This window comes from Onychomys torridus, chromosome 15 (genome assembly GCF_903995425.1).
Source record: "Onychomys torridus chromosome 15, mOncTor1.1, whole genome shotgun sequence".
In the NCBI taxonomy this organism is placed as follows: Eukaryota; Metazoa; Chordata; class Mammalia; order Rodentia; family Cricetidae; genus Onychomys; species Onychomys torridus.
Window position 1 is genome coordinate 2878828 of NC_050457.1, and position 22811 is coordinate 2901638.

The 22811-nt window shown below is 39.4% G+C and overlaps 1 protein-coding gene across 9 annotated transcripts in view; it reads left to right on the forward strand.

Annotated features, from left to right (window-relative positions):
- Positions 1-22811, forward strand: part of Fam172a (family with sequence similarity 172 member A) — a 430744-nt gene that overhangs the window by 46363 nt on the left and 361570 nt on the right. For all 9 annotated transcript variants that reach the window (XM_036206787.1, XM_036206793.1, XM_036206790.1 and 6 more), the window contains 2 exons: positions 689-790; positions 2613-2713. In XM_036206787.1, coding sequence (XP_036062680.1) covers positions 689-790; positions 2613-2713 — 203 coding nt within the window. The remainder of the gene's footprint in view (positions 1-688; positions 791-2612; positions 2714-22811) is intronic.

Below are 22811 nucleotides of genomic sequence, written 5' to 3' on the forward strand. Positions count from 1 at the left end.
TATCAACCATGCATTTCTAGTCAACATGCCTCATTTTAATATTTCTCATAAAATGGGTTAATATATAATGATATCCGTTTTGTGTTTACAATATGTTCTTTTATTCGCAAACCATAGCTCATTTATATGTAAAATTTAGTGGCCATTGAAATGTCACATTCATTCTGAAACTTTGAAACTGTAGACTAAGGTTAATGAGTTACAAACAAATAGCTGGTTTTTTTGTTTGTTTGTTTGTTTTGTTTTTTTTGAGACAGGGTTTCTCTGTGTAGCTTTGTGCCTTTCCTGGATCTCACTTGGTAGACCAGGCTGGCCTTGAACTCATAGAGATCCACCTGCCTCTGCCTCCCAAGTGCTGGGATTACAGGCGTGCGCCACTACCGCCCGGCTCAAATAGCTGTTTTGAAGGGGGAAAAGTTAATCATTTAGTAGATTATTTTGAGAGTCCGTGTTGTGATTTCTTGGGGGATTATAATTTGGAAGTACTTGTTTTGATACTGTGTTAGATCAAAATATAGCATTTTTAGAACTTAAATTTTAATAGCACTATCAGTTAAAATAACATAAAACTAATCTAGTAGAATAAAGGAATACTTTAAAGCAATTTAAAATGCAGTCTTCAGTTGTATTCTCTGTGCACAATGAATCTAGGTAAGTTTCATATAAATTTCTGTCACTTCTTTTCTAGATTTGCTGTCTAGGATCGATTTGGATGAACTCATGAAAAAGGACGAACCACCTCTTGATTTTCCTGATACACTGGAAGGATTTGAATATGCTTTTAATGAACGTAAGTGCTATATATATTATACATACATATATGCATATGTATAATTTACTTCACAGTGTTTATAGAATCACAGGAAGCATATTAGTTACTCTTGAATATCTAACTAGAATATTGAATGATTTTTTGGGAGATTATGACTTATCTTTGCATAGTAAAATCCTTCACTCCAGTGAAAGAATCAGGGAACAGTTTTCTCTAGTTGGCAAGTCATATAAATTAATAGACATAAATTTGACGTAGTTTATACATTTCAACTTTGAGCATTCTACTCTGCTATCTAACTGAAAACTCCTAATTGAATTGCATAGAAAGGTACATTCTTTAGCTGGTTGTTTGAAATGAGATGACTGACAGTCATTATACGGGGCAGTATTTTTAAGCAGAGTACCCAGGATTCCATTATTCTTCAGGGAAATATTTGTTGAAAATCTTTTTAAGTTTGGGATAAAATAACCTTTATACCTGAGTTGTTGGAAAAGGTATCATACACCCACCATACACTATTATCTTTGAAGGCTTTTGCTGTTGTGGGCAGGTAGCATGAAGTTGTCATTTCCATCTGTTGCATTATAGCTCAAAATTAGTGATCTTTCATCACTGTTCTTGCGAGACTCCATTATAGTGTCTCCCCTTGCACTCATAGATGAAAGGGGCTCATGTGTTCTTAAGTACTCAGTGAGTTTAAAGAGAAGACAATAGAAACTTTGATCACTTTCAGATATTATTTTTTATAAAAAATGCTTTATGACAAAACATGTATAAATAGTAATATTTTGCCTGTTGGGGGGAAGGATTAAAGCAATTGGCCTGTGGGCTGTTTGTCTTCTGATTATCAGAATCTTCCTGTTGAAAGCAAGGGGGACGATGGTCTGTCTCTTTTTTCATTATAAATAGACTGAATTAAACCTTTTAGTAAATAAAGACCAATGTTTTCCACGAGGAGTTTTTATGGACTACTATGACCTAGATGAGGCACATTTCAATGAAGAAACACAGCACTCTAATTCTTTAGCACAGAGAATGGGAATATTATGACCAAATACTTACTGGTATGTGAGGAGCCCTATAGACCTTATTTGAACCTTACTTGCCCTGGGTCAGGTAATCTAGTCCAGTAAGAGAGAAATGTGGGTAGAGGGATAGCCTGGACGTCCTGGGCTCTCCCTGCTTTACCTGTTGTAGCTTGAATGCAGGTCCTGGAGCTGTTAATACAACTTATTAATCTTCATCAGGGAAGCCCTGTGATTTGAGTGAGTCTGACTGGATAGTTTCAGGTGGTGTTAGCTCTCCTCCTCCTCTTCAGTCTCCATTAATAGCTTATCTTCGTGCCTAGTAGGAAAGTTTTACTCAGAGTTCTGAACCCCAATCTCTAGGTAACCTCACAGTGCATTCTTATGTTCCCACATCATTCTAGACCTCATTGTCCATATACATAACAGATGGCAGGCAGCTTTACTTTGCTGACTTTCTTTGATTCTTGTCTAACTTTCTGAAAAGTTGCTTCGATTTTCAACATTTGTACTTGGGTGGCCTCTGACCTTCTTCAAGCCTGGACTGTGCTTATGGCACTGTCTGGTAGCAGTTCTTATCCATGGTGGCCTTAAAGTAGTGTCAGTCTACTTGAAAATATTGAGATGAAGATGAGGACTAGTGACCATTATTTTATATTGTTAATAGGTTTATGTCATATTGGCATTTGAAGACAAAAATTTAGGGAGAAAGCAAGTATTTAGGACAGTTATTTTTATCAGACATTATTTATTGTAAGTTCTATATTATTTAAAATATATTCTAAATCACTGGAATATTGCTTTTCTTTTAGGGGGGCAGTTAAGACACATAAAAACTGGGGAACCATTTGTTTTTAACTACCGAGAAGACTTACACAGGTGGAACCAGAAAAGATATGAAGCCCTGGGCGAGGTAGGTCAAGGATATTGCTGTTTTGCATTTTCCAATTTGAAGTTTGAGGTATGCCATAGATATTGTTTTAGTGCATTTTCCAATTTGAAGTACCTGGAGTAATGGTTTGAAAGGTTCAGCATTTCACATACTCTTTTTATAAAAAATGACTTTTAAAATGCTTTTTCTTCTTTGTATTTGGTAATTTCAGTCACTTCCTAGAAGCATATTCTTAATTTGAAAGCTTCTGCTTATACTGAACGTCTTTCATCTGACTTTGGTATTTTCCAATAAGTCATTTACATGGAAAAACAAATTCATGCCAAATTTTACCCTCTTTGGGTAATAATTTTTAAAAGGTTGACTATTCTACTGTGCCAGGAAAATGAGGAGTACTTTTAAGTCTTTATTTGTGTGATGATCGCTGTTAGGATGGTGAGATCGACTCACCCTTCTTTCCCTTTGGCTTGAGTGCATATCCGGCCTTCTAAAATTGGGCATCTTACGTGGTCTCACCAGAAGACACCTTTAAAAGTACCATTTCTCATTTTGGTGAATATTTATCAGCTCACTATTTTACTTATTCAATATCATATGTTTTTAGTAAAACACAGATACATTTGTTTACTATGTTACCTAGACAATTACTTTTTTTTCCTAAGGAAAAGCAGGAATTTCTTTATTTACATTGGCCGTTTAATAAAGTAGCGATATTATACATTCTTTGGTTAAAAAATAACATGGAGGACATTGTGTAGCAAGAAGAAATCAAATACAGTGAAACACTTTTTCTTATGTCTCTTGCGTTTCTGCATGTCTGAGCAGAAGTTTTGACTTTTGTTCCACAGTCTCTTCACAGGGACATTGTATTATATTCTCTCAGGTTTTAAGGGTGGAGAGGATTGTGCTCCCTTCCAAGACACTCAGCAGATTTATGTCTACTCAAGATAATAAAGACAGTCTCCCCCTCTCTACGTTTTAGCCAAGGTGGCGGGCTTACTTGTGGACTTCCATGAGACCAGATTGGCTCAGCTTGCCTTTCCGTAGCATTTCCCTGTGTTCAGTGTTCACCTGTGCCTGTCCATTATGAATCTCAAGGATCTGAGAGGGCAGAGGAGTGGGTGAGTGTCTGAAGCTCCTGCTGCTTGTTTCCTGACCCAGTAGTCTCCTTCTTATGGCAGCAGCGTGAAGACTGTGCAGGCTAATGTGCTTTTGGGGACAAGGTGATTTCAGGGTTAAACCTTCCTCACTTCCACCTTTTCCCCACTAGGGTTTTTTTTTTTGGAGGTAATATAATTGCATCATCTCCCTATCTATTTTCTTTTTTCCATTCAAATCTTCTTATGTATCTTCTCTTGCTCTTTTTCAATTTATGGCCTCTTTTTTTTTTTTTTTTGGCTTTTCGAGACAGGGTTTCTCTCTGTAGCTTTGCGCCTTTCTTGGAACTCACTTTGTAGTCCAGGCTGGCCTCAAACTCACAGAGATCCACCTGCCTCTGCCTCCCGAGTGCTGGGATTAAAGGCATGCGCCACCACGGCCCGGCCGACTCTTTTTCTTTAATTGTTGTTGCATATATTCTTGAACATTCTTTAGTAGTTGTAATTTAAATGTATTCAGAGACCAGAATAATTTCTGCTCACATTAAAGTGCTTGCCTGTTTCCACTTGAATTATATACTGCAAACTGATGGTGTTTTTCTTATTAAATAACCATATAATAGTCTTAGACAAGTCCTGTGTGTGTGTGTGTGTGTGTGTGTGTGTGTGTGTGTGTGTGTGTTCTTCTGAGACAATGAAGATCTTACTGTGTAGTTCAGGCTGACCTCAGACTCACAGTGTAGTCCAGGCTGGCCTTGAAGTTGGAGTCCTCTTCCTCAGCCTCCCTAGTACTTGCATAGCAAGTGTGTCTTACCATACTTGGCATATACCTGTATTTTTTCTTAACCTTCTGCTTCCTATTGCTTAAAACTGTATCCTTCATCATCCATGTCAAAATCAACGTAATGGGCTGGTGGAGAGGTGGACTAGCAGGTTGAGGCTTATTGCCGAGGCTGATTATCTGAGTTTGATTCTCAGAACTGACTCCTTCAAGTTGTCTTTTGACCTCTGCACACTCTTGTGGCACCCTCACTTCCCCCACTAAATAAACAAAGAAATAATAAATAAATAGAAGTAAGACAAAGTTCCACTTGTATAGCTTCTTTTCTCCTAAGTGGTCACAAAACTCACATTTCATTTTTATTGCATTTCTTTAAGTTTTTTTTTTTTTTCAAATGAAAATGTAACTGCATCATTTTCTCCCTTCCCTTCCCCTTCTTCACCTTTTCCCCATGTATTCCCCCTTGTTCTCTGTCAAATTCATGGCCTCTGTTTCTTTAGTTGTTGTTACATTTATATACATATATATCCCCAAATATGTGAATACAGGCTAACCTGTAACATTTCATAAATCACTATTTGCTTAAGCCAGTGTTTTGTATGTAGATCAACAAATCCATGGGAATCACATACCAATCCATTTTCTTTCCTAATATGTTGATTGAAAGTAGATATAACTTGTTGTCGTAGAATTAAGTATAACAGAAAACATGGAATGGACAAGGGAAAGTTTTCTCATTACAGGGTTTGCTTAGGCCACCTTGCCTTTGGCTTCATGTTTGGGATACTTGTTTCATTGATGATTTGCTATAGAAGATTTCTAACTGAATTCCATTTCCTGCATTTAAGTAATGAATTGTTTAAGGTCTAGTTATATATCGATAGTGACACAGTTGTCACTGTATGAATGAGTGTGTTTGGAGTAATTGTATAATCCATGTGTCTGCAGACCCACTTCTCACTAATTAATTCCATTTCTGAGTCAGGCCTTCGGATTCAGTGTAACCAGAGCTTATTCTTCACTCATACCTTGTCCTTGAGTCTTCAGTTGTTTCTGAAGTCCTTTCTCCCTTACCACAGACCCATCTCTGATGGTTTCTTGGGCTGCCTTCTCATCTGCTGTTGGAGCCTCTCTTTTCTTTCATGCTATTTCAGCCTACCCTTCCTTTCCTCCACTCCTGTTTTATAAAAAAGTAACCTAAGGAAACTTTAAGATCATTGCTGTTGAGCACAATTTAAATAACATCAAGAAAGCCATTGAGAGAGCTCTGCTGTTGACAGGACTCCCGAAGACACCTACCTGGTGGGGGAGAACTGACTCTTACAAGGCCTTCTTCCTATGGTACTTCCCTTCATCACGCTCTTTATTATTTATTTTGAAGATTTGTTGGTTTAATTATATGTGTATGGATTTTTTGTCCATATGGGTGTATGTGAACTATGAGGGTATAGTGTCTGCAGAGGCCATAAGAGGACTTTGGAGTTTTTTGAACTGGAGTTCCAGGTAGTTGTGAGTGCAGGGAACGGAACCTGGGTCCTCCAAAGGGGCAGCAAATGCTATTAACCACCAAGCCATCTCTTCGGCCCCCTATATTTATTTTTTGTGTATTTTAAGCATTTTATGCAAATTGTGTTTTCATGATATTTGGGGAATAATAAATTAGTATTATGCAAATGTATATAAATTGTGATCTATGGATTTTGTGAAATTCTAATGTTAGGAATTTAAACAAAATGATTGTATTTTTTATTCGAAGAAAGGAAGTTAAATTTTTTTAAACCATTCCTATAGCCAAAACTTAAAAATAGTATTTGTTTCTGTTCCTATTAAATATCTATAAATTCCAAACTTTCTGTTGCTTAAGCTTATTTGGAAAGTAAAGTTCACCACAACCTTCATGGTCAGGCATCAGACTTTTATCATAATAATTTTGAAAGTACAAGTAATTGTGTAACTTTCCAGGTTCCAGTAACCCTTTCTATGGAAGTTCTAGGAACAGTAAGTATCTTCTGTGGAGTGAAATCTCCAGGTACAGGAAGAGCTTTGCACAGAGCAGTCCGGGCAGAGCTGGGCAGCAGCGCCTGACAGTTCTCTTTTCTCGGCAGTGGCCGTGGGAAGGGTTTAGATAGACCATACTCCCACTGTTGCTTTCATAAGTAGCTCTGATAAAATTACAACACTCTAAAAGAAAAGAAAACCCTTGTATTTTTGACTATCTCCTTATTGAATTGAATACTGAGTTTTGTCTTTAGCTGAGAGCTACTATGTGTTTAAGTTTATGTCTGTTTCTCTCTTTTTTATTATTATATTTGTGTTTTTAAATCAAATTAAATTTTTTTTTTCATTTTTTTATTATTATATTTGTGTTTTAATTTTAAACATCAGCCATGGGTTCCCCTGTCCTCCCCCCTCCCCTCCATTCCCATCTCCTCCAGGGCCAAGGCTCCCCTGGTGATTCAGTTCAACCTGGTGAATTCAGTACAGGCAGGTCCAGTCCCCTCCTTCCAGGTTGAGCATGTGTCCCTGTGTAAGCCCAAAGTTCCAAGCAGCCAGCTCATGCACTAAGGACAGGTCCTGGTCCCACAGACTGGGTGCCTCCCAAACAGATCAAGCTATTCAATTGTCTCACTTATCCAGAGGGCCTGATCCAGCTGGGGTCTCCACAGCCTTTGGTTCATAATTCATGTGCTTCCATTCATTTGGCTATTTGTCCCTGTGCTTTTTGCAGTCTTGGTCTCAACAATTCACGCTCTTACAGTCCCTAGACTGCTACACAACTCCAGGGAGGCTACCTATAAAACGAGACCCTAGGAAAGACACAGGGATCACCCAATTACAGAGAAATGAATGAGATCTACATGAACAACCTGGATGACAGTGGGAGTAATGAAGGGCAAGGTTTGAGGGAAAGAAAGCTTAGGGGAGCAGGAAATCCCAGCTAGATCAAGAACAGAAAGGGAGAACAAGGAATAACAGACCATGATAAATGAAGACCACATGAGAACAGGAATAGGCAGAGTGCTGGAGAGGTCCCCAGAAATCCATAATGATACATCCTCTGTAGACTGCTGGCAATGATCGAGAGAAAGCCTAATCTGACCTAGTCTGGTGATCAGATGGCCAAACACCCTAACAGTTGTACTGGAACTCTCATCCAATAACTGATGGAAGTGGATGCAGAGATCCTCAGCCAGGCCCGAGGTGGAGCTTCAGGTGTCCAATTGTCTGTTTCTCTCTTAAGGAGACTATCACAAGCCATTTATCATAAACTGTTTTTAAAACCTGTTCCTGAAATGGTCTATCATTTCTATATAAATTAAACTTATTGTTTAAGTAAACTGAGATGTCAGTTCATTTTCTGAATATAGTGTCATAATACAAAAAAGAATGCTTTATATTTACAGTTACATTTTTGTAGTCAAACAAATGCCTGTGCTAATATGAATAGATTTTTGTGCTACCCACATATGGCTTGAAAAATACATAGCATATAATGAGTTTTGGTAGTTTAAATTTAGAAAGAGGCCATCAGCTTACATAGGAATAAGTCCAGTTGGGAAGGATTATGTATAAAACAAATGTCCCTAGTGTATGGGTATTGGAATTGAATGTTAAGCAATAACATTTTTTGTGAGACTCTCAAAATGGAAAGGCTCTTATGGTAAGTAGTAAACAGGATGGCAGAGGCTGTTTGTAACCTGGGAGATTTTCCCAAACTTCTCTTCTGTGTCAGTACTGAGTCACTGTTAAATATGGAACTTATTAGCCAATAGAATTAGAAAGGGAGATTTAGTTTTCTTGCCTATTTTAGGCCTTTGCATTTTCTATAATATATATCTTTATAGCTTCTGTAAGGATCAATAAATTATCAGCATTCATAATAAGAAAACACCAGCAATTAGGTAATCTTACAAGTTTGGCTTTTTATTAAGGGATAGTATAATACCATCAGAAGCAACTAAGATCATAAATCCCTCCCTACCTCAACCTAAACTGGTAAATTCTTTTGCAAAATAGTTGAAAATAATTGAAAAAATTACAGTAAAATAGGATTTATTAAAGACTATAGGGCAGTTAGGTCTTACAGCGTTTTGATGGTTATATTGAGGTGCACATAATGAGCAGCTTAATGTCAGGAACAATGCAGATTATTATTTTAATACTCAAATATTTGAATACAATCCACATAAGTATATAAATTCCATAATTTGAATATCATTTGGGCTTTCATTGGCTACCAGGAGACCTGGGTTCTTGTTCTAGCTCCATCAGACCTGTATTGCTGTACAGAGTCATATTTGCCTGCCTATGACATGGGCATAAGTATTATTTGTACTGCTCTGAGGAATCAGTAAGTAGGCCCTTGTGATATCAGTTTATTTCTTTCAGTTTGTCACTTTTTGGAATATGGAAGAAAAATAGAAATGATTACTTTAAGGATATTTTGTTGTTACCTTGGTTACTGATAACGTAGTTATTTCCATGCCTTTCCTTGTCCGTTGTCTTCTTATGATCACTTACACCAAGATTCTCTTTCCACAGTGGAAGTAACCTTAGGCCTGACGTGGTGAGCAGTCTTTTTTGACTCCGCCTCACTCTGCCATGCATGTAGGGAACACTGTAGATGTGACTGTCTGGTTAAATAAGAAACATGGAGCCAAATGCAGAGTCAATAGCCAAGAAGTCAGAGCAGTAGCTAAGAGCTTACCTTACTGCTGCTGCTGTCTTTCCTCTCCGCAAGAGACCTACCTCCTGTGTGTCTGTCCATTTATTGACTTTCTGTTCTGCCTTCTCATTGGTTGTAAACCCAAACACATGACCTCCTCATCACTGCCTGTCTATACAGACCTCCAGGTCTTCTATGGCTGGTATTGAGATTAAAGGTGTGTGTCTGCCATGCTGGCTGTGTCCTTGAACACACAGAGATCCTGCCTAGCTCTGCCTCCAAGTGCTGGGATTCAAGGCGTGCACCACCACCACCCAGCTTCTGCTATGGCTTGCTCTGACCCCAAGGCAACTTTAGTAATATACGAATAAAATCACATTTCAGTACAAATAAAATATCACCAGAATGCTGTATCTACAATGACATTAGTAATTAGACATTTTAGAATGGAAACATCTACTCTGGAATAATTTTCTGTTTCTTAAAAGCAGTCTGCTGTTGACGTAAGAACAGGTATGTAGAGCAGTTAAACAGGCTACAAAGTCCAGAAATGGAGGGAAGCACAACACCATTTGGAGATAGCATGTCTGTCAGCTGTAGTCGTAAAACACTAGAGGAAAACAACATTCTGCTTCAGTAGATACTCATCTATAGAATATGTAATCTGACTCTTCATTATAGCATACACCAGAATGAATTTCATGTGAATTCAAAACTTAGACAAAATGTACCAGGTCCATAGTATTAATGATTGTCTTGAAACAGCATCCTAGAAATTATGTCCTTTAAAATATTCTTTACTTCACTGGACTGAGCATCTTTGGGAGAGAAATCCTAAACCTATGTGACCTGGATGAATGAAGAGCAGCTGAATCAAATTTCTTAAATAAAATTTTATTGTTTACAAAAAAACAACCCAAACCAAACCCCCTTTACTTTAAATCAGCAGCTCTCAACCAGTGGTATGAGAACAGGAAAAGAACTAGATTTACTGTGCAGGCATGACAAGGACCCAGTACTCTATGGCTGCAACTGAGCTCCAGGGGCTCCTGTGCAAGAACAAGAGAGGCTTCTAGTAACTGAGGGTGGTTCCCCAACAGACAGCAAGCAAGAACTATTTTTCAGTCTTACCATTGCAGTACATGGGTTTTACCAGTCTGTTGGAAGTAGACATTTTCTACAGTACCCAGTTAAGAGTACAGCTGATAGACACTTTGATTCTGAAACCTGTAGTAGAGAAACAAATAGAACCCACCAAGGCTTCTGTTGTAATGTGTGTGTGTGTGTGTGTGTGTGTGTGTGTGTGTGTGCTTGTAGGCGCATGTGAGCATGCTTGTGGAGGCTAGAGGTCAACGATAGATGTCATTCACAATTGCCCCCCAACTTAATTTTGAGACAGGGTCTTCCTTTGAACTTGAACCTGATTGATTCAATTAGAATGGCAGGGCAGTGATCTCCAGGGCTCCACTTGGCTCTGCCTCCCTAGCTCTGCAATTGCAGAGATGCCCAGCGTTTTGTTATAAATTTTGAGATACTAAATTATGTTGTTTGATTTGTAAACCAGTAATAGAGCAGCAATATTATATAATGTCTCAAAGAAATAATTGATTCAGATAAGGGTTATCAATTATTGTTAATTCCTTTAGATGAAAGGATGTGAGACAATGTGTATAGTAATAAGTAAAGTATCATTTTATAGATTTCTTGGGATTATAAGAGTAAAAAATACAACTTTAAGGTAGAGCTCTAGCTGTCAGCTCTTCTTAAGAAAACAGTTAGGAAGTACTGGAATATGAATATAAACAGAAAGACTTACAAATGCCAAGAGGTTCCTGTCTCAAACACTAATACCATGGAGTTTTAAAGCAGGTACTTTGTAGGGGCATTTGGGGAACACTGTTAATTTTCTTTAGTGAGATAAAGGCATTATGATAATGCCTTTTAAAAGAGGGAAAAATACAAAAATAAAAAGAAGCCTATCTGTATTTGGAACAGTTATCCCAGCACTTGGAAGGTTGAGGCCACAAGCTTGTTACTTCAAGGCCAGAGACACTGTCTAAAAAAAATAAAACAATGAATTAAAAAAAAAAAAAACCTATGTGGTTAAATGTTAACAGTTTTTTAATAGAGTACAGAATGATAAGTATAAAGTTGTTTATTCTACTACTTTTTTGCTTTTTCTGCATATCTGAAAGTTTCAAAATTAAATATTAAGGGAAAGGATTAAGATATGGAAATGGAAAGAAGGTTCTTATTGGTGAAATTATTAAGGCCACTCCACGTAGTTAAAAGGGAGGTTTATTTTGTGGGGTACCTTACAAATGAAGGGATAGGTAACAGGGTCTGGCAAAGGTATGGTGCGGTCCGGCTGTGCTCTCTGAGAACTCTGCTTGGTCTACCTCCAGCGTCCAGGGTCCCAGAGCCAAGAGAGAGACCTCTCCTCTCAATCCTGGGTCTTCGGCTTCCTCCCTCAGCCCTGCCTTGTGGGCGTGACCATGTACTGAAGCCTCAATGGGGGTTGGAACTTCCAGGCCAAGGCTGGGATGGCTCCCCACTACATCTCCCCCTTTTGTCTAAATAAGAAGGTTCTAACCTAATACAAGACTATATACAAAGAAATGGTTATCAAATATTGTCCAGGAGTAATGAGGGATAATGACCTAGATAAGTTGGAATTACAATAAATGCAAACAATATCAAGGAAAAAACACATACTAAAATCCAGGGAAGTCTAGAGTGTGGGTAGGTGGCATGTTACAAAGATCATTCCAAAAGGTGTCCTATCCTAAAGAAACCGAGTCTAATACTTAATATATTCCATCTAAGATATTATATATGTATATATACTAAGTTGTAACTGTAACTGCTAGTCTTCAACCTCGTCAAAGACCTGAGAAGGAATATAATAATACCTGAGAAATGGGAGAAGGACGCAAGCAACTTTTGGGAGTCTTGCAAGAGTAGATTGAGACAGCTGCCAGCCTGGACCGTCATCTAATGTTTCTCAGCGTTGTTGGTGCATTCAAATTGGCTACAGGCCTAGAGTATCTGACAGACCATTTTCAGAAGCAGGAATTCTGAAAGACCATCTTACCCTGTCTTGGCAAAGTACAGTGGTCGCTTTCCTTGTGTCCCACTTGTCCAGAAAGGACAGCATTTGTACTGTCAGCAGTTGAGGCAAGGGCAGTTCTTTGCCCAGTAGGCCATTTTGTGCCAAGAAGACAAACTTTCATATGGAAATGTCTTAGAAGCCCAACATTCTCTCGGGATCAAATTGGTGATGCCAGGAGCAATTGTGTCTCACATCAACAGAATTCTAAGTTATTTAAATGCCATATTCTCTAGGTCCATGAAGTGTTTGAAGATTACCTGTCCATCTGACTTATGTATTTATAAATCTGGATAACCTAACATAATTATAGAGATGACAAGCATAGGTGACAATAAATCTGTAAGTCTTATCTACCTAAACAACCTAAGGACTAATATATCCTTCTGAGGTCTTTGATGTGGATGAAGACTAGATAGCTATAATTTCCTCAATTATGATAAAAGTTATATATAAAAACCTCAGACTCACAAATATAAGATAGATAGGATATCTTCCTTAATATTGTAACTGTAATTCTTGCTTAATAATTGTTTTGTTATATGTAATTTTACTATGTAAAAGTTAAAACCTTCCTTTAAAAAAAAAAAGAAAAAGGGAAGTGCTGTGGATATTGATCTGTATAAATAAAATGCTGATTGGCCAGTAGCCAGGCAGGAAGTATAGGCGGGACAAGGAGGGAGGGGAATTCTGGGAAGTGGAAGGTGAAGGAGAGAGATACGGCCAGCCGCTGCCTGGATGAGATGTAAGGTACTGGTAAGCCACGAGCCATGTGGGAAAGTATAGATTAATAGAAATGGGCTAAATATAAGAGTAAGAGCTAGACAATGGTAGGCCTGAGCTAATGGCCAAGCAGTTTAAATAATATGAATGTCTGTATGTTTATTTTATAAGTGGGTTGTTGGACTTATAGGGCTTGGTGGGGGCTGGAGAGAAGCTCTCCAACTACAGGTTCTGGTTTTGTGAGTGAGACTAGCTCATTGGCATTGATAGCTTTTACTTACTTCTTGCATAATACTGTTTTCTGTTGTACTCTTCCAATACTAGGATTTAGAATGTAGTAATCCTTTGGCATGCTGAATCCCCAGCATTTTATGGAGTTGTATTTGTATAAAACTTGTATGATCTTCCTGTCTATCTTAAATCATCTCTTGATTTCTTTTAACATTAATGCAATATAAATGCTGTGTAAGAGTTGTATGATGGGGTTGAGGTTTTAGCTCAGTGGTAGAGCGCTTGCCTAGCAAGCGCCAGGCCCTGGGTTCAATCCTCAGCTAAAAAAAAAAAGAGTTGTATGATGTTGTTTAGGGAATGATGACAGTCTAAGTGTTCAGACCAGGTACAATGAAGAAGTGTTTGGAGGCTGGCAAACCAAATTTATAAGTGCAGAACACAGTTTTCTCTGTGGTGACAGCCCCGCCCTAGCCATTTATCTTTAAAGACTGTGCTTAGACTGGAGTAGTGGCTTACTAGGTCAGAGCTCTTTCTGTTCTCACGGAGGATCCAAGTTTGGTTTGTCAGCATCAGTATTAGGTGGCTCCCAACTGCCTATAATTCCACCTCCAGGAACCCAAAGCTTTTTCTTGGCTTCCACTGTACATGCATATACACGTGCACACAAATTAACCCAAATCTTAAAAAGAAGATGATTTCTTTTATTTCTGTTGTGTTGGGAGTCAAAGGCAGGCCCTTAACAGATGTTTGGTGAATATTCAACCACTCAGCTACTTCCCTCCCTAGTTTATTCTACTGCTATAGAGATCCTTTTTCTTTTTTTTTTCCTTTTGTGTTGGCTTGCTTTGTGCCAGCTTGATACAAACTAGAGTCATCTGAGAGGAGGGAACCTCCATTGAGAAAATGCCTCCATAAGATCCATAAGGCAGACCTATAGAGCATTTTCTTAGTGGTGTGGGAGGGCTTAGCCCATTTCGGGTGGTGCCATCCCTGGGCTGGTAGTCCTGGGTGCTGTATGAGAGCAGGCTGAGTAAACTGAGGAGCAAACCAGTAAGCAGCACTCCTCTGTGACCGCTGCATCAGCTCCTGCTTCCAGGTTCTTGCACTGCTTGAGTTCCTGTCCTGACTGCTTTCACCCTTCCTTCCCTACATTGCTTTGGTCTGGGCATTTCATTGCCACAATAGAAGCCCTGTCTAGGATACCTGGGGCATAGTGGTGTGGTTGCTGGTTGACTGTATTTGGGATTTTGAAGGGAATAGCATAGCTAGGTAGGTGTTGTGATAGATACCCACTATGTATCTCCCATGCTTAATGTATCTCCTTGTTTCAGCCAAGCATACAAGGCTTTAGCTGAGCACTGTAGCTCATGCTTCTAATCCCAGCCCTTGGGAGGTAGACACCAAAGGACTGCCATAAGGTTGAGGCCAGCTGGGCAGTGTAGTAAATTGATAACCAGCTTAGGCTAGAATGAGACCTTGTCTCAAAAATTCTCTGACACCACTACCACCAAACAACAAGAAAATACTAGGCCTGTTGTTTTCTTGAACCATTTGCCAGAGTTATAGTTGTAAATGAGCATCCTTGAATGACAAAGAGCAGGCTTGTGTATTAGTCACCATAATAAAGACTCCCAAGCATTGTATTCTTGCTAAAGCTTCTCTCTGGGTTTAGTTATATTACCCTCGTGGAAGTTAGGGGCTAGGGAGCCAATGCAAATAAACTGGTGCTGTGCTATGATTAATAAGCTCCCTTCATTTTGATTCATTGTCTTTGACCCAGAAGCTCTCTTCTATGCCAGCATGCACAGAAGTGGATAATCAGATCTCAGACTCTTCAGTGATCTTGGAATCTATCAATGGTCCTCAGTAATCCTGCTTTCAGTCTGACTTCACACTTTGCTTGCCACTGGACCTGCATTTTTAGAGTATGATGTCTGGGATTTCATGTGGACATTAACTTGCTTGTTCTTTTTAGATGGTCCCAATATTTAAGTCAGAAATGCCACGCTTTCAGTCCTTGATAATTGCTACATCTTAAAATGACAACTTCTTCCCTATCTTCATTTGCATTAATTTAGCTTCAGTTTACATAATCTCTTAATTAGCTTACTGTATTTCTTACTGTTTTGTACTGAATTGTGTTCCCAAGTTCAAATTCAAAATGTAACCTTTCTTGAAATTGTGTTTAGGGATGGTGTTCAAGAGCTGAGTAGACTTAAATGAGGACATAGTGCTAGGTCCTGATCCAGTGGCAGAGATGTTTTTCTCTCCAGAATGGCCCTGTGGGACAGTGAGAAGGGAACTATACATGTGGGAGTAGGGGATGGACAGACAGAAGCACATTAAACCCCCAAACAAAAAACCTTTCATCGAGAACCAAATTAGCTTGCACCCTGATCATGGACTTCCAAGCCTTCAGAGATGTGAATTCTCTTTTTTCATCCATTCTGTCTATGGCAGTTTACTTCCTTTCTTGCCCCAATACCAACTCACCCTATGTTTGAGGAATATAAGCGTACTAACTTTTAAAAAAATATATCATGTTGTTTTATATCTCTGGTACTGTTTTGAGGCAGAGAGCATGTGGTGCTAAGCTGTATGTTTTAACAGCCCATCAGTCTGAGGGTATTTATTGATCTTTCAGGTTTAGTTCAACCTTTAATAATGGTTTCTTTGATTTGTGTAGGATAGAATGGCCCTTCTAGCCTTCATGTCTCATATGTGCTTTGAAACCAGTTTTCCTAGAGCATGCACAATGTTATATATTTATTCCTTCTTTATATATCTTCTCCATTTACTTGATGTGTCAGGAGAGGAGATCCTAATACACTATGGCTATATGGGTAGATGGGTAGTCAGGGTTCTTTAGAGAAACAGAATCTTGTTGGATGCCTATATGTTGGTCAACACACACACACACACAAACACACACACACAATGAGAAAGGGGGGGTGGGTGAGGGAGAGACAGAGAGAGGCTTGAGGGGAATTGTTTTCCGTGGAGACTTAGTGAAGAGATACAATCTAAATTTAAAAGCAAGATTTAAAGGGTTTTTCCTCCCCTAGCATTCTATTCTTTGCAATGGGTGCAAGTTAATCTTGTTAAGGCTTTCAACTGATTGGGTGAAGCCCAACAATGATATGGATATTTGTTTTATTCAAAACTTACCACGTTAATTGTAAATCACATCAAAAAAACATTCCCCACAGAAACACCCATAATAATGTTTTACCAAATATTTGCACGTGTGAGCCTGCCAAGTTGACTCATAGAATTTAGAATTAACTAGAGAGTGATCACTCCAAGATGAAATTTTTTAAAAAATTATCTATTATTGCACATATATTAATGATGTGTTTGGGCACATGTGCCATAGTGTACATGGGGAGGCCAAAGGATAATATTTTACAGTTTAATTCTCTCCTGCCACATTTATTTGAGTTCTAGGTGTGGAGCTCAGGTCTCCAGACTTGCATTAGTGGGTGGCAAAGGACTTTACCTATTGAGTCATCTCACCAGCTCCCACTAGGATATCAATCTGTCAGAGTGCTATGAGACCCCACACAGTGCCCCCTACTATATTCCTACCCGTAGCTCACCATCCTATTCTGTGAGAAATCTTTCCCCATAGAAACAAGGCTGGTCTGTATTTCAGCCCAGCATGGTATGACAGGCATGTAGCCAGCCTCTCTTTTCCATTATAGCCAGTGACTGTCCTTTCAGTCACTGAAGTTTGTGTTCTATGATAAGGCTGGTGGCAGTGGTACATTTTATAACTTAATGGTCAGGCAGAATACATTCCCTGGAAATTCCTTCTCAGATGCTACTGTTGGAGGGAGATGCAACCTGAAAAAAAAATGTTACTAGTGTTCCAGTCACTTATAAGAAGTTAGTGCATTTATCATTACAGTGAATACTCAATATGATTCTACCATGATGCTGCATAGGTTTGTCAAGTTCTAAAGCCAAGGTGGTCTTGGCAGAGATACTGCTTCATCACTTCCTGCATCTTCTGTAATTATTTGAAGACACACATACTGTTGCTTTTTTCACACTGAACCAGTATGATGCTAGATTTCTTGATTGCATCCCTGCTTAATCATTCATTTACCTTCAGCTACTGTTTCTTCTGTTTGCCAGGTATTTATTATTATTTAATTTAATTTTTTATATTATATTTCTAATTATTATTATTTTTTTACATTCTGACCAAAGTTTCCCCTCCCTCCTGTCCTCCCGTCCTTTCCCCGCCTATCCCTCTTGCTCCCACTGTTAGGAGTTCCACAAGAAGAGCAGCTACACAACTGTCACATAGATGCAGAGGGCCTAGGTCAGTCCCATGCAGGCTCCCTGGTTGTTCATGCAGTCTCTGTGAGCCCCTAAGAGCCCAGGTTATTTGATTCTGTAGGTTTTCTTATGGTGTCCTTGGCCCCTCTGGCTCCTACAATCCTTTCTCCTTCTCTTGGCCAGGATTCCTGGTTCTAGGCCTAATATGTGGCTGTGAGTCTCTGCATCTGTTTCCATCAATTGCTATGTGAAGCCTCTCTGATGTCAGTTGGGCTAGGCATTTAATCCCAGCACATTCCATAGGCAGGACAGACTACAAGTTGAAGGCTATGTAACTGGGTTGGTGTCCCAGTCCCTCCACTGGAAGTCTTGCCTGGTCACAATTGCCAGTTCAGATTATGTGTCCTGTAGAATAGGTTTCTACCTCACCTGAAATGCCCCCTTTTCCTGTCGTCTCTTTCAGTATTATTCCTCTCCACTCTCCTTACATGATCCTTCATGTTCCTATTCCCACTGGCCCCAAGTCCACCACAAAATCTCTTCTATTTCCCATTCCCAAGGAGATCCAAGCATCCCCCTTTGATCCTTCTTTGTTACTTAGGCTCTTTGGGTCTGTGGATTGTAGCATGGTTATCCTTTAACAACTAATATCCGCTTATGAGTGAGTACATACCATGTTTGTCTTCCTGGGTCTGGGGTACCTCACTCAGGTGGATTTTTTTCTAGTTCCATCCATTTGCTTGCAAATTTCATGATGTCTTTTTGTTGTTGTTGTTGTTTATTTGGCTAGTTTTTTGAGACAGAGTTTCACTGTGTAGCTCTGGGTGTCCTGGAATTCAGTCTGTTGACCAGGCTGGCTTTGAACTCACTGAGATCCACCTGCTCCTGCCCCTGGAGTTCTCGGACTAAAGACGTGCTCTACCACTGCCCTACAATGTCATTGTTTTTAACAACTGAGTAATACTCTGTTGTGTTAATGTACCACATTTTCTTTATCCATTCTTCAGTGGAAGAACATGTAGATTGTTTCCTGGTTCTGGCTATTATGAATAATGCTAAAATGAGCATAATTGAGCAAGTGTCCTTGTGGTATGATTGATCTTCCTTTGGGTATATGCCCAAGAGTGGTATCGCTGGTCTTGAGGTAGGTTGATTCCCAATTTTCTAAGAAACCACCATACTGATTTCCAAAGTGGCTGTACAAGTTTGTACTCCCACCAGCAGTGGAAGAGTGTTCCCCTTGCTCCACATCCTTTCCAGCATAAGCTTCATTAGTGTTTTTGATCTTAGTCATTCTGACAGGTGTAAGATGGAATCTCATAGTCATTTTGATTTGCATTTCTCTGATGGTTAAGGATGTTGAACATTTCTTTTTTTATATATAAATCTATTCTTTTTTTGTATTTAAATATATTTATTTATTAAATTTTTTCATTTTACATATCAATCCCAGATCCCCCTCCTAACTGTTCTCCCGCCTTCTCACCTCCCTCCCACTCTACCCCCAACCACTGCTCAGAGTGGGTAAGGCCTCCCATGGTAGTCAACAAAGTCTGGCATACCAAGTTGAAGGAGAGCCTCGCCCCTCCCCATTGTATCAAGGCTGAGCAGGGTATCCTACCACAGGGAGTGGGCTCCAAAAAGTCAGTTCATGCACCTGGGATAATTCCTGGCCCTGCTGCCAGGGACCCCACAAACAGATCAAGCCACACAACTGTCACTCACATTCAGCAGGCCTAGTTCAGTCCCATGCAGGTTCCCTAGCTGTCAGTCCAGAGTCAGTGAGCTCCAACTAGGACTGGTCAGCTGTCTCTGTGGGTTTCCCCATCATGATCTTGATCCCCTCCTCCTCCTCCTCCTCCTCCTCCTCCTCCTCCTCCTCCTCCTTTTTCTTTTGAATGCCAAATGCCATTTATTGAAGGAGGGAGGAGGTCTTAAATACAGGCTTACAGCACAATGGGAGAACCCCGGAGGGCAGAAGTTCACTTCTGATTATTTTTTGGAGCTGAGGATTGAACCCTGGGCCTTGTGTTTGCTAGGCAAGCACTCTACCATTGAGCTAAATCCCCAACCCCACTCCTGATGTTTTACAATCTTGCATCTAAGCTGTTAACACCCAATATGCTGGATACACAGACAAGGAGCTTCCCTTAAGCATTCAGGAGGGTGGAATCTGGCAGGGAATTAGCATAGGGAGGATATCAAGGTCAAGGTCGGCAAGCAAGGCAACAGTTACCCAAAACGGGGGCTAGGGACCTACAGGTCCCCCCCTTTTACTAAAAAAATGAGCTTCTGACTTAGGTTGTGTGGGATGTCAGCAGGTCATGAAGACACTTGTCCAGGCCACACAGGCGTTCTGTCTTAGGTTGGTGAGTGTCCCCCAGGTATTACCCGTCTCTGAATACTCATTATCATATAGGCTCAATTGTGTGAGAGCTGCAGAGTTAATTGTTGCCAAAGATCTCTAAGTGGCGCTGGGCTTGCCATCTGTGTGTTCGACACAGAAAAGACCAACAGAAGTCTTAACCCACCCATAGCTGGTAGGCTAAAGGCAGCTGAATCATTCCCTTCCTTAACAAGCCTTACTGCAAATTGGAATCCTTATAAGATGGTATCCCGAGAGCAAATGGAACTTGAGTTTATAAATTTATAACTTTCAAAGCCAATCGAAATGTATATATCTATTGATTTAAATTTGTCATGCCCAATAGAATGAAAAATTAGTTAACTGTGGTAGCTACTTTTGCTGCCAGGGTCTTCATTGTGCTAGCTGTAGTAACCAGTTATGAAATGGCAATCCCAGAAACAGTAGTAGCAGTGCTCATCACTGTTATAACAGCAACAACAGCAGCAGTGATGTCAAATTCTCTTCTGGAGCATGTGGGTATCCATTGGCATGGACACAACTCCAGGAACATGAACCGCCCAGGCCCATTATTCTTTATCCCAGCACGACTTAAGCTGGCAGCTCTTCTGGAGAGTCCAACCGCATGGCTGTAGTTCCTAGGCTTACATTAATGCTTGCCAAAGCTGGCCCTATTGGGCTTTCAGTCCCCATTGGCATCGGAAGGGGAGAGTTTTTCACAAAGGCTCAATAGGTTTCTGCCATGTTAGGCTTCAGCTGCAGCCACAGGGCACACTCAGAGCTCAGAAACCCTATGAGGAATTTCATTGTCCTTAATAGTGCAATATTTCATTGAGGGTTGCTCAGTAATTGAGTAAAACCAAATCTTATTATAAGCAACAGTCATCCTAGAGTCCTCCATGCCATATATATTGCCTTATGGTTCTGTGGGTTGCAGTCTGATTGTTCTTTGCTTTCTATCTAGAATCCACTTATGAGTGAGTACATACCATGATTTTCCTTCTGGGTTTGGGTTACCTCACTCAGGATGATTTTTTTCTAGTTTCATCCATTTGCCTGCAAATGTCATGCTGTCATTGTTTTTCTCTGTTGAGTAGTACTCCATTGTGTATATGTACCACATTTTATTTATCCATTCGTCAGTTGAAAGGCATCTAGATTGTTTCCAGGTTCTGGCTATTACAAATAATGCTGCTATGAACATAGTTGATGTTGAACATTTCTTTAAGTGTATGTTGGATGTGTGAGATTCTTCTGTTGAGAATTCTCCGTTTAGGTCTATACCACATCTTTACATTGGATTGTTTGGTTTTTTGATGTCCAGTTTTTTGAGTTTTCTAATATTTTGGAAATTAGCCCTCTGTCAAATGTGGGGTTGGTGAAGGTCTTTTCCCATTCTGCAGACTGCTGCTTTTTCTTCTTGACAGTGTCCTTTGCCTTACAGAAGCTTTTTAGTTTCATGAGGTCCCATGTATTAATTGTCATTCTTAGTGTCTGTGTTATTGGAGTTTTGTTCCCGAAGTTGTCTCCTGTGCCAATGTGTTCAAGGCTATTTCCCACTCTCTCTTCTCTCAGGTTCAGTATATCTGGATTTAGGTTGATGTTTTTGATCCACTTGGACTTGAGTTTTGTTGAGGGCAATAGACACACATCTATTTGCATTCTTCTGCCTGCTGACATCCAGTAAGAACAGCACCTTTTCCTGAAGATGCTTTCTTTATTCCATTGTGTAATTTTGGCTTCTTTGTCCAAAATTAGGTGTCCATAGATGTGTAGATTTACATCTGGGTCTCCAATTCAATTTCATTGATCCACCTGTCTGTTTTAATGCCATCACCATTGCAGTTTTTATTACGGTAGCTATGTTGTAGAGCTTTAAGTCAGGGATGGTGATACCTCTGGAAGTTCTGTTATTGTACAGGATTGTTTTAGCTAATCTGGGTTTTTTGTTTTTCCAGATGAAGTTGAGTATTATTCTTTCAAGGTCTGTAATTTAATGGGAATTGCATTGAATCTGTTGAATGTTTTTGGTAAGGTGGTCATTTTTATTATGCTAATCATACAGATCCATGAGCATGAGAGATCTTTCCATCTTCTGATATCTTCTTCAAAGACTTGAAGTTCTTGTCATAGAGGTCATTAACTTGGCTTGGTTAGAGTTCCACCGTGATATTTTATATTATTTGATGCTATTGTGAAAGGTGTTGTTTCCCTGATTTCTTTCTCAGTCCATTTGTCATTTGTATATAGAGGGCTACTGAATATCTGAGTTAATTTTGTATCCAACCACTTCACTGATGGTGTTTATCAGCTGTAGGAGTTCCCTAATAGAATTTTAATTTCTAGGGTCACTTATGTATACTAACATATCATCTGCAAATAGCAAAAGTTTGACTTCTGCCTTTCCAATTTATATCCCCTTCATCTCCCTTTGATGTATTATTGATCTAGCTAGAATTTTGAGTACAATATTGAATAGATATGGGGAGAGTGGACAGGCTTGTTTTGTTCTTGATTTTAGTGTACTTGCTTTGAACTTCTCTCTATTTAATTTGATATTGGTTATAGGCTTGGTATAAATTTTCTTTATTGTGTCTAGGTATTTCCCTGTATCATTGATCTGTCCAAGACTTTTATTATGAAGGGGTGTTGGATTTGGTCAAAGGCTTTTTTCTGAATTCAATGAGATGATTATGTGTTTTTTTTTCCTTTCATTTTTATTATATGGTGGATTATATTGACAAATTTTGTATATTGAACCATCTCTGTATCTCTGGGATGAAGCCTACCTACTTGATCATGGTGGATGATCTTTTTGGTGTGTTCTTGGATTTGGTTTGCAAGTATTTCCTATTTTTGT